The sequence below is a fragment of the Caenorhabditis remanei genome, chromosome III (genome assembly GCF_010183535.1).
Source record: "Caenorhabditis remanei strain PX506 chromosome III, whole genome shotgun sequence".
Classification (NCBI taxonomy): domain Eukaryota; kingdom Metazoa; phylum Nematoda; class Chromadorea; order Rhabditida; family Rhabditidae; genus Caenorhabditis; species Caenorhabditis remanei.
Window position 1 is genome coordinate 10,518,698 of NC_071330.1, and position 21,326 is coordinate 10,540,023.

Consider the following 21,326-nt stretch of genomic DNA (forward strand, 5'->3'; position numbering starts at 1 on the left):
AGAGATAGAGAGAGGCGGTAGCAATGGTGCGTCCTCTGCGCTTTTTGTGCTCCTAGGAGTGGAATGCCGAGAAAATGTGCAATTGAAGTGGCACGCAGTGGAGAGACAAGGAGAAAGATTGTGCGAAATATTGGAGGGCAGAAAAATTGAGTAAGATCTAGAGAAACGTAGACGACGACACGCGTTTACAATAAATTAATCGGGTTCTCCGCGAAAAAATGAACTTCTAAGAAAAAGGGTCAAAACACAAAGATCTCCATAAGCGGATAACATTACTAAGTTCATCTGAAATAATTTCCAGGTTGACGTCTGTACTGGTTGCGGAGTGATCGGATCAAAGGGATGGTGTCAGAAGTGTCGTTCCAGCAAGTCGATGGCCAACATCAAAATTCCATATGCCTGCAAGCTTCTCTTCCAGGAACTTCAATCCATGAATATCGTACCACGTCTAGATTTGGCTCGATACACCGAGTAGATTTTTCAAAATCCAGTTATCCTTATTTGTAATTGTTGTTGTTTTTGTTTCCCGTTGTTAAACATTTTCAAGTTAATCTTCTCCCATTTCATCTTTACTCGCTTTCAGATATTGTCAGAATTATCTTTTTGTTTTTGTTTCAATCTTGTTTTTCGCATAGCTACAAAACACTTTCATTCTATCTTTTCAGTCAGTTTTGCCCGAATAATACGTTGAAAACCAAAACTTTCCCTCGTATGAGTAATATGAAAAACTAGAATTTCTAAACTTTACTTCCAACTCTAAAAGAAACAGTTACTTGAAAAAAGAGCTCACCCCCCGCGGGGCTCCTGGCGTCTCATTGAACCTACCGTACCTCGAAACGTCCCTCCTCGAATTGCACAATATTTCTTCGGCGGCTTTACATCCCGACTTCCTTGGCTCTCTCAAGATCGGGAACCCAGTAGAGATAGTATGATTGTTGAAGAGAAATCGCCTATGTATCCGCCCCATCCATCCGCCCCCATCTTGAAGGCAAGTCGCTTCCACACACAGTGTACACTTAGGGTGGCCCGCCGTCGACGCTTCTCTTTTCACTCAGTTTCCTCATCTCGAGTCCCCCCAAACAGACACATCACATAATGCCAGCTCCATCGCAAGGTGAGTCTCTTATTCATTGCTTTCTTTGATAGAATCCATCCCCTTATTAGGAATTTCTTCTTCATTCTAGCATCCAGATTCTGAACTCAACATTCTGAATTCTGAACCTTCTTAGAGAAGACGATCATTTGAATCTTCAACTGATAATAAGAAACTTCTAGAATCAGGATTATAGTTAGTACTCCCTCCTTCGCCCATCCGAATTCCATTCTCTCATCCATCATTTTCCTTTTTCTGTAGACGTTCTCAAGGAGATCTTCAACCTCTACGACGAGGAACTCGACGGAAAGATCGATGGCACCCAAATCGGAGATGTCGCTCGTGCCGCCGGACTCAAGCCAACTCAAGCCATGGTTGTGAAGGCCTCCGGACAAGAGTTCAAGCGCAAGGGAGAGAAGAGAATCACTTTCGAGGAGTGGCTCCCAATCTACGAGCAACTTTCCAAGGAAAAGGTACGAATATTTTAGGATGAGGGGGTCTAGAAGTTTTTGGTGTTTAAAGATAGGTGTGCGCCAAGTGATAATCAAATAGAGAGTTGAGAAAAAGAGAGTTGAGAGAGAGCTACTTACGTAAGATATCTCGGAGTAAGCAAACATTAACACGCGGATTTGTAGAGTAAGAAACAAGTGAAATAGATTCGACTTTTAGAAATCAAAATGAAGATTCTAGAATCTTCATAAGTTTCGAATGAGTACAGTAGTAGACTGCTTTTTCCCAGGCTACATAAATCTTTCCTACTGTAGACTAGGATAGTATAGTCCTAGATTCCAACTTTCGAAGATGGTTTCTAGTACATCTGGAAGCTAGGATCTAAATCTTATGAATTTTCGATTTAGAGGAAACCCCCGAAATTCCGAATCTCTTATGATGACGTGATGTTTCAGTTGTCTATCATGTTTATCTTCGAACATCTCTTCTCATGTGTTTTTTCTCATTTTTCTCAACGGCACATGCCAACTCATCTCTTCTCTTTCTTTCTTTATCTCTCTTCTTCCACAACGAATCAATAATCGGAAAAGAGAGATCCAGAGATAGATCCCACTCTTTCTCTCTCTCTTTCTCAGAGCATGTGTGGGAGAACCGACTCCCGAGAATTGAGTATAGTGTAACAAAAGCGAATCATTCTACACGTCTATTGGCAAAAGTTTAGAAAAGATATAGATGAATGAAAAGAAACAAAAAGGGAACTTTTAATTACAGGAGCAAGGAACTTACGCCGATTTCTACGAGGGACTCAAGGTTTTCGACAAGGAAGAGACTGGAAAGATCTTGGCTGCTGAGCTCAGACACATCCTTTTGGCACTCGGAGAGAGACTCTCCGCTGATGAGGCTGATGAGCTCCTCAAGGGAGTTGAAGATGGAGAAGGAATGGTCAAGTACGAGGGTAAGTTCATCTCGAATTCATCTCTCGAATTCATAAATCATCCATTTCATTTTCAGATTTCATCAAGAAGGTTTTGGCCGGACCATTCCCAGACCAGGACTAAATCATTGTTTTCCGCCCGCCCTTCCATCCCCCATACCATCATTTTCTGCACTGTGCTATCCTTTATTCAACACCCAAACTAATGACCTTTCTTTCTTTTTCTCTAAACTTTCCCACCCTTTCCCCAATCAAAAAATTTTGGAATTTTGCTCTTTCTTCCGTTCTAAAACGGTCTTCTTCTGTTTATAAATGGATCGTATAGTCGTTTATTATTCTTTTTTTCTTGCTATTGCTTTTAAGGAGATTCGCATCCCCCAAATTTTCTGTTTCAAACATAGAAAATAGTTGCAATCTTTCGTTTTCTTTTACACTTTTTTCTCAAATACATTCAAAACTCTGAGTCAATTCAGAGGATTTCTTTTGATAAAATTTTGAAAAAATTACCTTTCGTATTGAAGTTTCTTGAATTTAATAAACCACTTGACGGATGATTCCTGGGTAAGTTAAACTTACTCAAGGTACCCTCAACACCTTCGTTGATAGGAAAAAATATTTCATTCTACTTGTTCAGAATTCATAAAGGATTCGAATCCAGTTGAGCATATCCAAACACTTTCGTGAAACTGGAACTTTGAAACATTCAAAAAGGACAATAGAAGTAGATAGAATCATGGAGATGGGGAGCTAACAGACTTGATAACATTTTCCGTTTCTTAAAAACAAACGGAATAAGGGCGATGTTGCAAACGTCCGAAGTATTTTCCGAATGATTCACAAAAAATGTTTTCTGGATGGGAGAGATAAGGGGTGAGGCAAAACTTTAGATATGAAAAGAGAGCACATTTGAGTAAACGGGTGGAAAGGATGGCTAGAACTCGCAACATTTCGAAGGAAACACATAAGAACGGGGAAAGTTTTATCAGATTTTGAGAGATTTTTAGACTGGAATCATTATAACCGTCTTGAATCATCAGAAAATCGGCATCTTCTATGCGACTAAATTTTGATTTTCAAATATTTTATTAGCAACGAAACATTCTGTGATAATAATCCGATAACTTACTTCCTTACGCATAAACTACCGAGACGCCACCAATACTCTATAAGATACAACATCAAGTATTCGAGCAAACGTAATTCTCGATATATTACCGAAGTCTGAATTGTTGGAACTCGTTCCCTCCTTCATGCTTCACAGACTAAATATAATCCCGGAAATTCAAAACTAAAATCAAATCGTTGGGTTTAACAACATTTCTTATTTTAAATTGATATAATTATTAATTAACATTATTCTCCTTTGTATCCCTCCAAATAGCTACAATAGCTTGTAGTCAACTTCAAAATTGCTTCAAAAGCCCCCAAAATTCAAATAAATCAAAAAGGGCGGAGAAGGACAAACGGTACGGATCAGTTTGGCCGATGTGTAACATGGCCTGTGGGCCTATGGTCGAATCACTCAGATATTGTCTCTTACAATATTTCGTTCCCTCTGAATAGTCTCATTAAGATTCGATTCATTTACCAATGACGCGTGAAATTCTGGAGCTAATTTTCAAAAAGTGGAATCCAAAATCAATTATCATCAAATTCAAAGGTTTAACAGTAACCGATCCTATTTCAAAAAGAAATTGGTTCACGTTTCGATTCTGTGGTAAATATCTATCCGTAAAAATCGAATTTGAATCTGAAATTCGACAACGTTGAGGTCGATTTATCAGAGTCAATTTACTGTAATTGACGGTTACTTCCAAGGAAAACCAAGAAAACATGGCTGTTGATTTTGATTTCTTTCCAAAATTAGGTACGGATTTTTATTGTAAGGTGCAAACTGAAAGTCTCGATTAATAACGATGTGATTTGAAACTATATTTGAATCTCGTCATTAAACTCTGAAAAAAGAGAATTCACAAATCATTTCTTTCCATGGAAAGTAGAAAGAATTCTGTGCACAGAATTGTGAGATCAGACGAAGTGGATGGAAATGGTTTATTTTGTATTTCTTATGCAAATTTACAAAAAATTAAACGTTCGTAGAATTTCGAAAATTCAAGCGCTTGTTGTCTTCTGGTTGTTGAGAAGAGCAGATGGTCTGGCGAAAGCACGTGGAGCAGAGTCATCCTTGTTCTTGTTGGATCCCCAAGCCCAAACAGATGGATAGGCAGCAGCAGCAACATATGGAGAATAGACTGATGGATAAGCATACGCAGATGGAACATAGGCAGCTGAATAGGCTGGAACAACGACTTGTTGGTGAGATCCGATGATCATGGCGCAGAGGAGGACGGCGGCGAAGCTGAAATTCATTGAGAATTGAAATTAAAGTTTCAAGAGAAGTCAGAACTTACCACTTAGCGAACATGATGAATTGAGTTGAAGCGACTTGAAAAGTTCGATGGTTGATTGGAGAAACGTTGCCATTTTATACCAAGACACAACTTTTACAAAAACCGAAAAAACTGGTTCCTACTCTTTATTCAAAACGTTTTTCTTTTCTTTTCATGAGCTACTATATTTATTCAAGTAGTTGACACATGAGTCTTTGGCGGCATTTGGAGCTAAAAAAGTAAAAGTAGAGAGGGGGAGAGAGCAAATATTAGATGTTCTAAATAATGTTGCATCTATGTTGTAGTAGCTAGTTTTTAGTGAGAAATTGTTGGAATAAGAGAGAAAGAACAAGAAAGAATGTGATATGGGATGTTGGAGAGGAAGGTGTTTCAGATAAATACGTATCAGAAGCACTCATTGAGTTGAGTTTTAAAATAGTTGGAAAGCCAGAACACAAGTAAAAACACGAAAAAATAGCTTAACGGAAACAGCCATATCCTTGAGCAACGAGCATAGATCTCAACGAAATCAGTTTCCTTTTTAGAAAAAGTTTGTTTATTTTAAAGACTGACTTTTTTGGGTAAACTGTTAAGTTCCAAAACTGCAATATAAAACTGCCCGACGTCCTTTATGACAGCCTTGGTCTCAACACTTTGTCAGTTACTTGAATATTCGGATATACAGTCATACGGATGTGAGAACAGCTCAACAGGTCTATTACCTTTTCTTCATTTTCCCCTCTCTTATTCTCATTTTGGATTTGTCCGTAGAATCCGTGACTTTTCCAGCATCCTAACATAAATTGTCTCGATTGTTCGTGACTTTTCAAATTGAAACATGACTTCATCTAATATCTGCTTAATGAGGAAAATGTCTTATGATTCTCCGGATTTCCTTTTGCAAACGTGGGAAACAATGGAAATTCGGGAAGAGAAGATGCACGAATGTGCGTGTGCAAAGAACAGATGAACTCATCCACACAATGGCTATTTATGGAAGATTTTTGTTTTTCTGGAAAACTTTCTGAAACTTTCCGCAACTTGTTCCCCTCATCTTTTTTAATACCTCAATTCTCATCGTTTTTCCCATTTGCTGGTCAAGAACAAGATCAGGTGACATGATATCTTGTATCACATCAATCAAAAAGTGCTCTCTTTGAGTTGTTTCCCGACAAGTCCAAAGTTTATTTAAAAATTTGTAGTTCACAAGAATTCAGTTATTCTCAATGTGATTGCTAAGAGGCTGATACAGTCTGGAGGATATGTGTTGACTTTTTGGATCTGAAAATCTGAAGCTTCAATATTATGATTGAAATATCTGTCGGTCTTCATCAGTAAGTTAGAGTATTCCAAAACTGTATCAGCTGGATGTTTAACCCATTGTCTACTAATGATCCAGAAACCCACTCCGTATCTCTCCCACCAACTCATATCCTCCTCCTCTTCCAGATCATTTGCAACACTAGGTCAGGTGACAAGATCTTGTAGGAAATCAATCAAGATGTGCGGTCATTCAGTTGCTTCTCGATGATCCAATCCAGTGTTCACGAATCGCCGTGCTCGGTGAGCTGTCAAGCGTTTTTTGATGCGTCTAGTAGCCTCTTCTTCTACTTTTTTCTCATCTTCCCACGAGACGACGACAATCAGAAAACACTTGGAATTGACGGACACAAAACTGAAAACATGTCACAATCAGATGCAAGAATAAAGAAGAACGGGAATGGGTGTCTCTGGGTGGAAACAAAAACAAACACTCGTTTGGTATTCAGAATTCGGTCGTTTCTCATGTAGGAATCTGCGAGGATTATAATTCTTCCAGTCAGACGTCGTAGTAACTCCTCCCTTCTTTCCTTTTCTTCTCGTTAATCCAACCCATTCCTCATTTTCACATACAAGCACAAAAAAGACCAGAAAAGGGAAAAAGAGTTTGTTTTCGGGTTGGGTTTTGGAGAGGAAGATCAGAAGAACCCAAAGCCAATGTCATTTTTCATTTAGAACACAATCTTGTCGGCTTGTGTCCGCCTCTTGGTTAATGTTCGTATTATTTTCTGGGTTCTGTTTTTTTTTTAAATTTTGGAGGAGATATGTGAATCCTCCATTGAAACAGTAGAACATCTTTAGTTCTTGTTTCTTTTTTCGGAGATGTCTGGTGGAAAGAAGATTACTTGCGAGCGCAGATCATATCATTTTAACTGGATGACCAAGAACATGTAGATCAAAATGTTTAGAAACATCTCAACAAACATTGAAGCTGAACAAGTGAGAATACTGATCCCAGAAATTCGGATTTCTAAGATCCAAATTCTTAAAAACTCGAAAATTGAATACGTACGAGATGAATAATGAGTAGAATGATTGAGTAGTTCTCTTCCATTTGGAATGAATCATTCCCCTTCTTACTTTTCCTTTTTTTCTTTTTTCTTCCTTTTCATTTCCCAAATTCCTTCTCTCCAGACATTCCAAAGAATCTAAAGAAATCTTAAGTTCTTCTCCGGAACACACATAAACAACTTGCTCTCTCCTCAGTTTTATTACGGTAATTTAAAGAGACACAATGGAATGTGGATGATGGGAGAAGAAGAAGTCAAATGCTCTTTTCTCTCTAACCCATTTATTTCGTTGTAAAAACATTTGAACTTTTTCTTTTTCTGTGTCAACTCATTGTGTGGCAGGTGTGTTTACGATGCCGATGGCCCCGTGACTTCTTCTGCTTTTTGTCTTTTTCTTGATTCGTTTCCGTAACTTCTGAAGAGAAGCACGTCTTCATAATTCTCATTTCCTTCCTCAAAAGTGCACGTGGTGGAGCAGCAGATGCAGAATATTGTGTTTTGGCAAAGAGAAAGAGAGCAAGCAATGCAAAAGATTTCTGTCAGTAGTTTTCTCTCTCCACCCCCATCTCTCTTTTTTCTTCTTGATAATGCCCTCCTTCTACTAATTTCCAACCGGGCTCCCCCCAATGCTCCCGTGCTCTTCATCTCTCCCTTTTCTTCTACTTCTTATCGTCTCATTCGACGGCTTTCTCTCGATTTTCAGTTGTAACAATTCGTTTTGCGCTCCCGTCGGAGATGAGTTGTCTCGGCTAGGAGAGAACCACCCGCAGTTTTTCAAAATAACCTATATCATAATAATATCTCATATTTTCTCTTTTTTCTTTATGCTTCACTTTGTTCTTTTTTTTTTTGAGTTTTCGAATTCGCATATTTCGAGTAATACGGGGAAGATCTAGACGACTACAGTAACAACATTTTTATTTGAATTTCAACTTTTTATAGTTTTTCAGAAATGTTTCCAACATTTCTTCCTTCGTTTTATTTAGAAATTTCTGTTTTCAACTTATTCAAATAAAAAGTTCCGTGTAGTGCTAGAAAGAGCAACTTTGTCGTACAAATCTTTCTGAATCAGAACTTACTATTAGCCAAACTATAATCTGTATAACTCTGGTTTTAGGACGCAACGTTGTAAAAAAAGGATTTTTTAATTTTTGTTCTGAAAACGAACTTTTTTTGGAAAAATTCATATTTTTGGTCCAAAGCAGTTATTATTCTCCAAGGAATCGGAATATAATTTTCTGCAGTGACAGTTTGATGGATATGTGTGAACTTTAACGAAAAGCTCATAATTTTATCAATTTTCTTCCGCTTGTCTTCCGTTTTTCCTCATCCAAATCTCTTCTGTATTACAGATGTTGAGTATTCTACTCTTACTCCTCGTCTACCAAGTAACCGTAATCCTTTCATCACAATGGACATCATCACAATTCCCGGATCTTCGTGGCCCTTCTGTCAATCAATGTGTGGCAGTTTTACCACGAAACAAGCAACAACTGTATGTATGTGACCCAGATCACATGCTCAATAATACACAAGGTTAGTTCATAAAAACTTCCTGTTGTCCTCAAGAGAAGAACAAAGACTTGTTCGAAAGCATAGTAATAAAAAGAAAAAGACTGAAGAATAGGCGAAATAATAAAAAGAAAGAACATGTGGCACTTGAGTGAGTGTATTGAATGAGACTGGAGAGCAATCCGAATACATGGAACAACTTAAATGAACAATTTACAGCAATGCAATTGAACATTCAATTACAAGAATTGGCTGTTGGAACTCCTTGCCATTGTCAGAGAAGATCTCAGTGTACGACTGGAATTGAAGGTGAATTATTGGAAGTTTTTGGGAGCAATGGGGATGGAAAGCCCACTATTTTGAAACTTGAGATGAAAACTGAACATGTTTAGAAGATTTTGAGTATTTTGAGATATCCCAAAATGCAAACGTTATTCAGAAAGATGAGGAGGCACCCAACTAGATTTTCGTTAATCTCAAAATTCACTTGTTTCTTTCGAAACTGCGAAAACTGACACCTATTTTGGTATATTTCCACAATCGCCCCCCACTCCGGAAGGACCCCCCACGTTATGGTATCACCCCCCATCCCACAGGTTTGGGGTGTGATTCCATAGTGGGGGGTTATAACAGAGCGGGGGGTGATCATGAACTTTCGACAGTCCATGATCGCCCCCCAAGAACGGGAATGGGGGGTCATTCTGAACCCTTAGGTATACTTCCACTATCACCCCCAATGAAGTTCACAATTGCCCCCCTACTTGTACGGTATATTATCTCCCCCCATGGGGGCCAATCATGGAATCACTATCAGAGTGGGGGAGGAAAGTGGAAGTACTATATGTTTCCACAATCGCCCCCGCCCGGTTCGAGTAAAGGCATGATCTTTGAACATAAGCCGAAGCCTGAGATTTAGAAGAAGCCTAAGCCTAAGATTCAGAAGAAGCCTAAGCCTAAGATTTAGAAAAAACCTAAGCCTAAGATTTAGAAAAAACCTAAGCCTGAGATTTAGAAGAAGCCTAAGCCTAAGATTCAGAAGAAGCCTAAGCCTAAGATTAAGAGAAAAACTAATCGATGAGCCTGAAAATGTGGGGGAGGAATGTGGAACTACTCCAAGCTTCCACAATCACCCCCCATAGAGTTCACAATTGCCCCCCTATTTTTACATGGGGGCAATTATGGAATCCTTATCAGAGTGGGGGAGGAATGTGGAACTAGTCCATGTATCCATAATCACCCCCAATAGAGTTCACACATGACCCTTAATTACCCCTAATGGTCCCTACTTGCCTCTATAACCATTCTGGAGTCTTCGATAAATCGAAATAAATAAGAAATCCTAATAAAAACGAACTGCTACTTCAAACACGTGGGCCACGCGGTTCATTGAAAGGTCACGAATTTTTAAAACTGAATCGATAATGAAAGGAAAATGGGGGGCCATTCCCTACCGTGCAGGTGGGGGGCAATTGTGATAGAGGTGGGGGGTGAAAGTGAACGTACACCCCTATTTTACCGGCACTTATCTAAATTTAAATCTTTGAGCTTCTGAGTTTTTTGAAAAGAATTCTAACCTATTCTTCATTCTCTTCTCTCTCTATCTCCCTCTCGCAACATTAATTTTCCAGGTAGCGGTGGTAAAGAGGGTCTCCACGGATTCATTGTCTCCATTGCCATCGTAAAAAATCTCTACATGCACATGCACTCACCATCTGACACGTAAGTTCTTCTCGCAGGAAAACAACCTAATTCTAGAGAAAAAAGGACCATTGTCCGTTTATTTACTTTCAAAGAAAACCCAAGAGAAAGAAAAGTTGATGAAAGAGAAAAATAATAACCGCAAATAGCTAACGCCTCAAAAAACATAAATTATTTTTTCTTTTCTCCAGGTCACCAGATCCTTTTGTTTTTTTTTTCGTCTGTGTGTTGCTTAGAAAAGAAAAAAGAGAAAGAGAAGTAACTTCATGATTGGATAAACACAAGTTCAATAGTTCAGACACTTTCTGTTGTGGAACCTGAAAAAAAGAAAAAAGAATAGAATGAGGGTATCATTTTTCACTTACTTCCTAGCGCATCACGATAATTCTCTTCCCAGTCGTAGGCTTCTCTCAATGATTTTCCACCTGTCATTTCCTGAAAAACTGGTTCACTTTTCTGGTTAATTCTACTCAAACCTCACCAAAAGAAGAGCTTGCAATGAGGAATGATCTGGTTCATCTTGGGAACGAAGACTGAAAATTGCTCCGCAGAACATTGAGAAATACGGACCAGTTAGCATGAGAAACGGAGAATTCGGGGTGTGCTAGAATAGAAAAATAACCTGTAAATGTCTTGTGGAATTACTCACAAAATCCAATTTTGTTTGTCTGATTTCCTCAACTGACACAAGTTTCCACGGCAAGTTGACGAGTAGCAACTCAGCTCCAGAATACGCCATCGAAACAAAGTCATCCGAAGGAACTTGTTCTTTTCCATCATGAACTCGAACAGATGAATAACGAAGAGTTCCTCTGAATCCAGGTCGATATCTCGGTTTCCGACGATTCCCATCGGAATTCTTGTATCTTCGAACCATACCGTAGTCGACTAGTTTCAGCACGTGACGAGTCTGAAATAGATTATTCCCAAAAGATTATACAGAAAGTTATCACATTTTGAGTAACTCCAAAACACATATTAGCTGGTTTAACATCTCGATGAATATATCCAAGAGAGTGGACATCTCGAAGTGCAGCAATTCCTTGAATCATGATTCTGGCTACTGTAGTTGAACTCAAACGTCTCACTGGACTTCTTTTCTTCAAGTCTCCAATGTTTGGGCCCAATAGTTGCATTACTAAAATGTCGTTAAGTGAAAATTTTATAGCCAAAAATAAGATACCAATAAAATTCAAATGATCGGTATGTCCAGAAGCACACATAATTGGAACATGAGGTCTTCCTTGAAGACGATACAAAATCTTTTGTTCTAGAAGCATTCGTCTTCCAGTCTTTCCGTTTCTGATAACTGGTTCAATTTTAATGACGACGTCTTCGGGAAAAGTGGCGTCGGAACCATAATAGATTTGACCGTAACCACCACGTCCGATCAATCCCTAGAAATAAAAAAATTGAAGAAAGAAAAAGATAAATGAAGACCTACTTTGACAAGAAATTTTCCGCGGAACAGTTCCTCATTTCGAAGATATTCACTTCCGTTTCGATCTTTCAAAATAGGAACATAGGGTTTTACCTTTGGAATCTCGACTCCGTCTTTCAGTACACTGAAATTAAGAAATGAGGTTTCAAAGAAAATAGAACATTTCTGAGAGAAACTAACACAGTATCATCATTGTTCTCCAACAAGATTTCCATTTGATTTAACTGTTTGAACTGTTTGAACGACGAAACAAGAAAATGGTAAAAATGAGAAATCTGTCATTGTAATACTCCGCTGATCCCGTGAACTGGCAACTAATTTTTTTCTTTTTGCAGACAACTCACGGAACGAGCAGAAGCTTTTTGTAGAGCTCTCGAGGGAAGATGGGCTCTCGGAGATTGTGGAAACTCAGTCATTGTTTTTGTATGGCAACATTATAAAAAGGTTTGATATACTTTCACATGCATCACTCTTTTATGATTTTCAGATGGTAATTTGGCCTGCAAGATTGGCTGAAAAATATATAACAACGGAGGAGAGAAAGGCGATTCTTACGAAAGTGAATGATTACGCGCAGACAGATGATTGGTTTCCAGCACTTTCAACGATAATTAGTTATTTCTTCAGGAATGATAACCATTTTTAATTTTGAAATTTCAGAAGAAATATCGAATGAATTGAACGGTCCACCAGAACCAAGGTTTGATACCGGGACGTTATCTCTACTGTTATCTGTTGGATTAGCAGTTGGACTGACTCTTTTCATTACATGTGAGCTTCCTGAATCATCTAAATATTTTAAATAATTTCTATTCTCAGGTTGTGTATGTGCATTCCGATGTTGCGGAAATGTGAAAACAAGAGAACGACGAAAGAGTGTGGAACGGGCAATGGACAATCTGAGGAACAGCGTCATTCGACGAGGCAGTCAGTTTCGCAGGTTTGATTGTCAGTGTATTCCCATGCTGTGCACTTTTCCCTGTGTCACTTTAACATGGAGAATCTACTTACAATCATTTATCAATGCTTCTAAAATATTATGATTTTGATGAATACATGCTAAAAGTTGGAGAAGAACTAATTGAGAATCGAAAAAGAACAAGAGAACATCAAAGCCAGGAAAACTTCTAAAATTATTGAGAAAATTCCAAATATTCCATGAATTTGCCATCTTATTTCGCGCTAGGCGATGGTTCTCAAAATAAGGTTACTAGTTCGATCGTTAATTTAACATGTAGACTCTCATCTTTGAACTTCCAAGTCAATACTTTTGTAAATTTAAAATCTGTTCTTTAGTTATTCGCTTGTATAAAAACATTTCCAAGATTTTGCCCAAACCTACAGTACCCTCGTGATTTTTTGTTCAATTTAGTTACATCCTTTTCCTCTAGTTTCCTTCACCTAATTTTGAATTTTTGCTAGTTTCCTTTCTTCAATTTCCAGAATAACTTATTGTATTTTTCAGATCCATAAGCCGTTCCCCACGTATCATCAACGACGAAAAAGACGTGTTTTTTGGCGATGCGACTCGTGTCTAAAATGTCGTGTTTCTCTTCCAATACGGGTTTCTGAATTCTTGTTTCTTGCTCATTTCTTACCCAGGGATTTTCTTTTTGTCACAATTTATTTTTCTCGTTTTTTCGTGCTTCTCCTATCATTTTTCACTTATTTTGTTGTCATTCCCAACCCGATGTTTCCCGGATAAAACATTTTTATTATGGAAAGAAAATATACTGAGTTTCAGAAGAACATTGATGATGAGAAGGGGAAAGGGCGAAAGAAAAAGAAAAATTCAGAATAAATTAGAATATTTACAGAAGGCGAACTGAGCAGGTGGGTAAACGGCAAGCTGAAATCACTTTAGGAAATAGTCAGATAGCTTGTCGTTTCGGATGGTCTTTTTGAAATAAAAGAGAGAATAAAAAGAAGAAATACGAGAAGGTTTCGAGACAAAGAGCACAAGGAAAGACTTTGGGCAGTTGAGAGATAAATAAAGAAATCACAGGGTTTAAAAAATTACTTGATAAGAAAATAATTTAGATTTCGACAGTCTTTCCATCTTCAGAAACTCTTATTTGTCGAGCTTCCACGACTGCTTGAGTTTGTTGAGTACGGTTCAGAATCTCTTGTTGTGAAGTCATTGATGGATTGACACGATTGAGAGCTTCCATTTGTCCTGAGGCTGGAGCTGGAGCTGTAATTGGAACTGGGGCGGATGATCTGAAAAGAAAGTTGAATTTACATAACATTTGAAAGGGTTTCTAACCCGGAATCATTCATAGCATTCAATTCATTTTTTACAGATTCTGGAGCTTTTAGCATAAGTTTATCAAGCTTTTCTTGCTTCTTTTCGACGCTCATCTTTCTATTTTCCATTATTTTCTTGGCTTCTTTCTCAAGTTTCTTTGCTTGTTTGCTCAATTCTGGAACTGGAGAGACAGTGGAGGCCATTTTGTTATTCTTCATGATGAGTCTTTTGTGGAGGTCAGCGAACTTGGACTGAAGAAAATCATTTAAATTCGGGCTGTCATAAACTACCGTAACCCCTGACAAATCCTCCTGACTCACTCTAATCTCATCTCCTTCATGAGAAAGAACTCGTCTAATTTGCATGTGTTTTTGCTCCATATTCATTCTTTGCTCTCCAATAATTTGCTTGATTCTGTCCATCGTTTCACGTTGATTTTGTCTCCAGAATCCTGGCTTTGCCTTCTCCATCGAACGTTCACGTTCGGTCTTCTCTTCTCCGAAGTTAGCATCTCCGATTCTGAATAAGCGAAAATTCTTGAAATGTCAATTATCTCGGAAACAACCTGGAGCTACCGTAACCAAATGGTCCGAAATCAAATGGATGCTCTCTTCGGAAATATCCTTGTGGTGGATACATATTGAATGAAGGTCTACGACGTGGCTCTTGTGGAGGTACAGATGGGAAACCCTGTAGACAGTTATAGATCTTATTTATCTTTTTTCAGTACGACCTACATAGTAAGCATTGACATAATCTGGAGAAGAAGGAACTCCTTCATTTGCATCTCCATACATTGTTCTCTTATAGTAAAAGGCGTTGACCGCAGTCAAAACGGAAAGAAATAGAATACGTTTCATATTAGTTGGATGATGGATAAAAATGAGAGTGGACAGTAGTGGACAATTGAGAAAAGCAATGAGAGACAAGTGAGGAGGCTCTCTTTCTGTCGGTTCGGTCCGCGTACTGTTTGGGAGTAAATAAAAGGTCTCCGTCCGGTGAGATGGGCGGTCTCACACGATTTTGACGGCGATGCTAAGCGCTGCTTTTGCGCGACCTCTAAACCTAACCGCTTCCGGCTTTTTACGTTCAACTTTATGAGAGCAAGTATACACGAAAGTGCACCTCCCGAGATATCAGACTGACAAGAGACGTGACGAGAATTGTTTTTGCGGAGGGAGGTTTGTGACGTGGCAGTTTCCTCACGATGTGATCAAAAATCATTTGGAGTTCCAGTGATGTTTCAGAAGATTATGCGTACTACAGAAGATAGACACTACAGTACTCCATACTGTATTATGAGAATGAAATTATTAAATTTTTTTCGGGAAAAATATCTACCTATCTTGATTGCTGCAAAAAAGTTCTCTTCCTCATCATAATGTCTCTGAAACAGTGTTGGCGCAGTTTAATGGAAACAAAGTACTTGATCATATTGCGCAATCTTTCACTTTGTGTTAAAACTTTCACAATCTGCTAGAGAACAAGAAACATAAATATATAAATTTTTGTTCGTTTTGTTCCTGAATTCCTTCACAGTTTCAACTGATAACAAATATTAATATTATCATGTTATCATATTAATATTAGAGACTTCCACTCGTAATTCATTCACACTTTTTCTGCATTTAAATTGTTGCGCTTTTTCAAAGGTGCAGTAAAGCGTTGTTGCACCACTACTTTTTAATATACTTTTTATTCTTTGAACTATAATTTCTGCTGATTATCAGCTGACTTCTTTCCGATATTCGTAATTTTAACAAATAATTAATTTTTCAACACTTCCAGATGACAGATGATGATCGTGAGACGCAATTATTCGAGTTAGAAGCGTTAGAAAGCGTGCTCAGAGAGAATAAATTAACAAAAACGAGTGATTGGACAAATAAAAATGCTGTGATTGAGGGAATCATTGAGGTCTGTCAAAAGCTTCTCAATCAATTCTTTCGACATCTAATAAATACTTTACAGGTGGGATTCGACTCAATTTCCGATCCAAAAGTCACAATAGAAGGAACTTCTGAAACAGGCGAAAACTTCTCTCTTTCCTTCGATATACTTCCTCCTGTTCGACTGAAATTCCGCCTTCCTGCAGATTATCCTTCAGTTTCATCACCCATTCTAGAGTTGGAAAGCGATTGGATGAATCAGGAACAAATGACAACGTGTGAGGCAGAACTTGTGAAGATTTGTGAAGATAATCTGATGATGGGTGTGCTTTTCCTTTGCTATCAGGCAATTATTGATTTGGTATGAAATTCAGAAAAGTGTTTTACATTTGTACTTGTATTTAATATCTTCCAGATAGACCAGTTACCGACAAGAGTAATCAAATTGAACGAAGCAAATGTTCTAAACAAAAATGGAGGATCAATTGATTCACTGAAAAAGAAAATATTAGGAAAAGGGGAGGAAGCAGCTGAAGAACACTTTGTGAACACACTTTTCGACTGTGAAGTTAGATTTCTTCGTTTTCATCAAATCTCCTAACTTCATCATTGTAGGTCTGCTATGACAGTTTCATGGGACACAACTGCATTAAATTCCAGCCATGCGCACATGTTTTCTGTAAATCCTGTACATTTGATTATTATCGATCGATGGCAAAAGGAGTTGTGGTGAGGAAACAAGTACGAATTTGTTTTTAATTTACAATTTCAGTCAAAAGCTATGCAATGCCTCGCAGAGGGATGCAAAAGCGAAGCACAGGAAAATATCGTCAAGGAGGCGCTAGGAGACGAGCTTTATGCCAAGTTTGTTTTTTTTCTTCTCATAAATGAAAGAAGTAATTATTTTTAAGGTATGAAGTTACTTTGGTTGAAAAGGCTATTCGTGAGATGGCCGACAGTGTTGAGTGTCCTAGAGAGAATTGCCAAAAAGTGGCATATGTTACGGACAGGTGGGTATTTATGATGCATCTTAAAAATCATCGTAATTTTTGTTTCAGACAGAGAAATCTTGCCGAATGCTCATATTGTCAATTCTCTTTTTGCAATTTGTGTAAGCAGACGTTTCATGGAATATCAGGATGCAAATGGAAGAAGGGAGATAAGGAGAAATTAGTAAAACAGTGGCAAGGAGACGATGAACATATCAAAGCTGATATGTGTCGACAGTTTGGAGGAGAGAAACATGTTGAAGCTCTTGTTGAACGTTTTCTCAATGAGGAATGGCTTGATTCTAACAGTAAACCATGTCCGAAATGCTCAGTCAGTATTGAAAAGAATGAAGGGTGTCACAAGATGCACTGCACAAAATGCGATACATATTTCTGTTGGCTTTGCGCTGCTGCACTTGACAAAGTAGATCCCTACAAGCACTTCCAAGGAGATGTGAGTTTGAACAGCTTTGAAAACTAATTTTTATACAATATTAACTTCAGGGTACCTGCTCTGGTCGACTCTTTGAAGGTGTTCATAACTTCTTCGAGGAGGAAGAAGAGGGAGACGATCACCTGTTCGAGATGGCATTCGACGAAGGAAGCGATTACGAGAGTGACGATTCGGTCGATTTCGAAATCGAGGATCAGCTAGAAGAATGGTTGGAACGAGAGGGACACTTTGATGATGGACCGGATGGAATGGGAGATTTGGAAGCCGGTGATTAATAGTTACGAGTAGTTTACATATTTTTCTTGTTTCATTGTTATTATATTATCAACCGGTTTGTCATATGAATTACACTATTAATATAAACATTTTGTTTTGTTGAGATTTATTATTTTAAAGATTGCCGATTTTTAAAACGCTACTAGCCGTTTTTGGAAGTGTATCTAGCTATTCAACGGAAATACCCAGAAGTACCTTGATGTCGATTTCCCATCATAGACAAGTGTATTGAATTTCTTGAGGGTCCCTTTCTTGAAGCAAAACAGACCGAAGAGTTTAACACGAGAAAAGAGAAAAGAGATAGAAATTATTCATCTTATTGGAGACAAAAATAGGACAGACGAGATGAGCCCCCTAGGAGAACTGGAAAAAAAACAAATATAAATAAAAACAATTATGAAAAATAAAATCAAATTCAGATAAAATTATGATGAGTTCAATATCCTCTTCCTGAATTCTTTTGCAAGGTCTGCATCACAGTCATTAGTTTTCGTTTGGTGTCTCCTTCGGGGAAATTGGCGAGATCATAATATTGAGGGGCGATTTGTAGAAGCCTGGAAATGTGGAAATGAAAAAGTTGAGGTAAAAATGAAAACTCACCAATCAGGGCGCACGTCAGTTACGGTTCTGATGAAGTTCTTTGTTGTCAGCACAAACTCATTGTAAAGTGCCCATTCAGGCTTGTGATCCAAAACTGTTGATGGATGGAGATTGACGAGTTGGTTATCCTTCACAGTGACGTAATGCCCACTCCGCTCAAGATGTGCAACTTGCATGAAGAATCCAGCGACTAAAGCCTTCCGAATATTGAGATAGTAGTCACGTGACTTGAAGTCCGTTGAGACACGGCGTAAATTGAATTTATCCATAACTCGAGATAATTGAGTACGAACAGTGTCAGCAGTTTTCATTGTTCGGTAATTGATGAAGTTCTGGTAACACCATTGCGGATCTTCTGCGTCTGAAAATATTGATGTTGTGTCAGGATATGAATAATCGAATTTTAAATTACTTTGTTTAAAAGCATGATAAACATTCAGAAGTGTGAGGTGATCTCCGTCGATATGAGCAAATCGAGCTTTCGCCTCATCTGCTTCTTTCTTCATTTCATTAGGACGAACAAAGCATTGTGGTACAGACAACATAGCAGTAATCGATAGAATTTCATTCGAGCAGTTGAGTTCGGTTGAAGTAATCAGCATTTTTGCAAGTTGTGGATCGAGTGGGAATTCAGCCATCAAGCTCCCAAGCTCTGTGAGCTCACCATCGTCGTTGATTGCTTGCAAGTAGTTGAGAAGCTCCAGAGCTCTCATCAAAGTTTCTGGTGCTGGTGGATCCATGAAATCGAAATGAACGAGATCTTCAGTTCCAAGTTTTTTTAATTGAAGAACCACAGAGCCGAGATTTGACCTCAAGATTTCTGGATAGGTCTGGTCTTGCATTTCTGATCCATAGGCAGTTTCGGTGTACAGTCGGAAGCACTTTCCGGGTTTAGTTCTCCCAGCACGTCCAGCTCTTTGCATAGCAGATGCTTTCGAAATCGGACAGACGAGAAGAGATTCGACACGAATTCTTGGATTGTATACTTTCTGTTTGGAGAATCCTGGATCGATCACAAAAACAACTCCATCAATAGTCAACGATGTTTCGGCGATATTGGTAGATATAACGCATTTCCGACTGATAGCCCCATTGGGACGGTTAGGTGGAGCTGGTTCGAAAATTCTTTGTTGTGCGGCCGGAGGAAGAGTAGAATAAAGCGGAATACAACTGAGAGCACCGATGTCTGATCCCAAATTTTGTATTTCTCGATCTATCCGTTTACAAGCTTCTTCAATTTCCTCTTGACCTGTTAAGAAAAGAAGAATGTCTCCTTCTGTTTCCTCACACATATGGATTTGAATGACAGTACGAATGGCAGCTTCAAGGTAATCCTTCTCCGCATTTGGAGTAAAGAAAATTTCCACAGGGAATGTTCTTCCTGGAACACTGAGCAACGGGCAATCTTCAAAATATCTCTGGAACTTTCCAGCGTCCAAAGTGGCAGACATAATAACGACTTTGATATCGGCACGGTTCCTTACAATTTCCTTGATCAGTCCCATAAGAATATCAGTAGCCAGTGTCCTCTCGTGAGCCTCATCAAGAATCAGAACCTTGTATCTATCAAGAAGTGGACTGTTCATGGCTTCTCTCAAAAGCATACCATCAGTACAGTATTTGAGGACGGTCCGTTCACTGATACAATCTTCAAAACGAATACTGTAACCAACTTCTTGGCCGAGAACGACATCCATTTCTTCAGCAACTCTTGTAGCGACACTCATTGCTGCCACTCTTCTCGGTTGTGTGCACGCTACAAGCTTGGCTTGACTAGCAGGTTGACCGAGTTGCTGTTGCTTCATGAACTCGACGGCCCATTGTGGAATTTGAGTGGTTTTTCCAGACCCAGTTTCTCCGACCAACGTGATGCATTGATTGTTTCGAAGCAACTCCATAAACTTCTCCTTGTACTCCCAAACAGGCAATTGGCTTCGTTTCTCCCAAATTGTCCAATACCGATTGCTGTATGGCTGACTGTTGTAAGGATTGATTTGAACCTGAATGTGGGAGATTGACGAAACAAAACTTAATTGCTCGCTCACCTTCATATTTCCAATTGCGCCTGTTTGTCGTTGTCGGTCTGGAGAAGAGTGCCGGATTGGCGAACGAGACCTTGAGCGTCTTTTAGGGGAACGAGACCTGGAATCCTCACTGCTCAGAAAAATATTGGTGAATACAAAGTTTAAATACCTTCTCCTATCTCCTCGTCCGCTGCCGTCCAAATCCAATCGGTGCCTTGAAGACATCGCAAGTTCCTCCTAAAATCCGTTATATACCAAGCGCCTTTCGGAGAATTTCGAAAAATTCGAAAGTAATACGAAATGATCGAATTAAAAACAAATATGACGAATTTGAAGACAAAACACAAAATACAAGTATTTATTCAAAACCGTTGTCAGTGGGATTTTCGAGACCGTACAAATCGGGAAGAATGCTCAATCGGGAAGAAACGGATCGGGAAGAAACAAATCGGGAAGAAGCAAATCGGGAAGTGACGAATCGGGAAGAACGCTTTTTCGCAAGTTTCAGTGTCGGAAATGAAAGAAACTGTCATTTGAAGGTGTATTGTGTAATTATTGCCACTTTTAATGGTGTCTTTACCTGTTTTTGATGACAATTTTGAATTTCGCTCGATATACCGTAGTTTCGAAAATTTTTCGCAAAACGAATTTCCGTAAAATCAATACAAAAACATGAAAACACACCATTAATAAGCAAAATAACTACACTAAACAGAAAACTATTAACTTTTCTTTCATTTCCGACACTGAAACTTGCGAAAAAGCGTTCTTCCCGATTCGTCACTTCCCGATTTGCTTCTTCCCGATTTGTTTCTTCCCGATCCGTTTCTTCCCGATTGAGCATTCTTCCCGATTTGTACGGTCTCGGATTTTCAATTTTCGAACATTTCTCGTTACGATTTACGGGTGCGCCTTTAATTTTGTGGGAGGGTCTCGCCACGAGTTGTTTCTCTGCGTCTCTCTACTGCTGGGCGGCTTCATGGAAATAACTGTTTCAG

General features: G+C 38.7%; 8 protein-coding genes across 8 annotated transcripts; 4 read left to right on the forward strand and 4 right to left on the reverse strand.

The window, feature by feature from the left end:
• Positions 1-63: 63 nt before the first annotated feature.
• On the forward strand, positions 64-475 carry GCK72_010567 (uncharacterized protein; the record flags this gene model as incomplete). Its single annotated transcript, XM_053727933.1, has 2 exons — positions 64-120; positions 302-475. 2 exons carry the CDS (start codon positions 64-66, stop codon positions 473-475), a joined length of 231 nt encoding a protein of 76 aa, XP_053587510.1.
• A 620-nt stretch (positions 476-1,095) lies between these two features.
• On the forward strand, positions 1,096-2,601 carry GCK72_010568 (uncharacterized protein; the record flags this gene model as incomplete). Its single annotated transcript, XM_003110686.2, has 4 exons — positions 1,096-1,114; positions 1,355-1,566; positions 2,315-2,498; positions 2,555-2,601. The coding sequence occupies 4 exons, from the start codon at positions 1,096-1,098 to the stop codon at positions 2,599-2,601; spliced, it is 462 nt and encodes a 153-aa protein (XP_003110734.1).
• A 1,988-nt stretch (positions 2,602-4,589) lies between these two features.
• Positions 4,590-4,902, reverse strand: GCK72_010569 (uncharacterized protein; the record flags this gene model as incomplete). The annotated part of the gene is made up of 2 exons (XM_003110958.2): positions 4,590-4,836; positions 4,889-4,902. 2 exons carry the CDS (start codon positions 4,900-4,902, stop codon positions 4,590-4,592), a joined length of 261 nt encoding a protein of 86 aa, XP_003111006.2.
• Positions 4,903-8,549: 3,647 nt separating this feature from the next.
• On the forward strand, positions 8,550-13,386 carry GCK72_010570 (uncharacterized protein; the record flags this gene model as incomplete). The annotated part of the gene is made up of 8 exons (XM_003110694.2): positions 8,550-8,733; positions 8,929-9,018; positions 10,338-10,428; positions 12,184-12,292; positions 12,336-12,462; positions 12,509-12,619; positions 12,668-12,788; positions 13,314-13,386. 8 exons carry the CDS (start codon positions 8,550-8,552, stop codon positions 13,384-13,386), a joined length of 906 nt encoding a protein of 301 aa, XP_003110742.2.
• Positions 10,765-12,063, reverse strand: GCK72_010571 (uncharacterized protein; the record flags this gene model as incomplete). Its single annotated transcript, XM_053727934.1, has 7 exons — positions 10,765-10,842; positions 10,889-11,011; positions 11,057-11,317; positions 11,361-11,545; positions 11,591-11,804; positions 11,852-11,972; positions 12,029-12,063. 7 exons carry the CDS (start codon positions 12,061-12,063, stop codon positions 10,765-10,767), a joined length of 1,017 nt encoding a protein of 338 aa, XP_053587511.1.
• Positions 13,387-13,884: 498 nt separating the features above from the next.
• On the reverse strand, positions 13,885-14,956 carry GCK72_010572 (uncharacterized protein; the record flags this gene model as incomplete). Its single annotated transcript, XM_003110805.2, has 5 exons — positions 13,885-14,068; positions 14,115-14,347; positions 14,417-14,615; positions 14,662-14,786; positions 14,834-14,956. 5 exons carry the CDS (start codon positions 14,954-14,956, stop codon positions 13,885-13,887), a joined length of 864 nt encoding a protein of 287 aa, XP_003110853.2.
• GCK72_010573 (uncharacterized protein) lies at positions 14,741-17,703 on the forward strand (the record flags this gene model as incomplete). The annotated part of the gene is made up of 9 exons (XM_053727935.1): positions 14,741-14,770; positions 15,885-16,013; positions 16,068-16,346; positions 16,401-16,553; positions 16,601-16,714; positions 16,758-16,849; positions 16,897-16,995; positions 17,044-17,428; positions 17,479-17,703. 9 exons carry the CDS (start codon positions 14,741-14,743, stop codon positions 17,701-17,703), a joined length of 1,506 nt encoding a protein of 501 aa, XP_053587512.1.
• Positions 17,704-18,140: 437 nt separating this feature from the next.
• On the reverse strand, positions 18,141-20,553 carry GCK72_010574 (uncharacterized protein; the record flags this gene model as incomplete). The annotated part of the gene is made up of 5 exons (XM_053727936.1): positions 18,141-18,258; positions 18,305-18,665; positions 18,717-20,304; positions 20,350-20,446; positions 20,498-20,553. The coding sequence occupies 5 exons, from the start codon at positions 20,551-20,553 to the stop codon at positions 18,141-18,143; spliced, it is 2,220 nt and encodes a 739-aa protein (XP_053587513.1).
• Between the last annotated feature and the right edge of the window lie 773 nt (positions 20,554-21,326).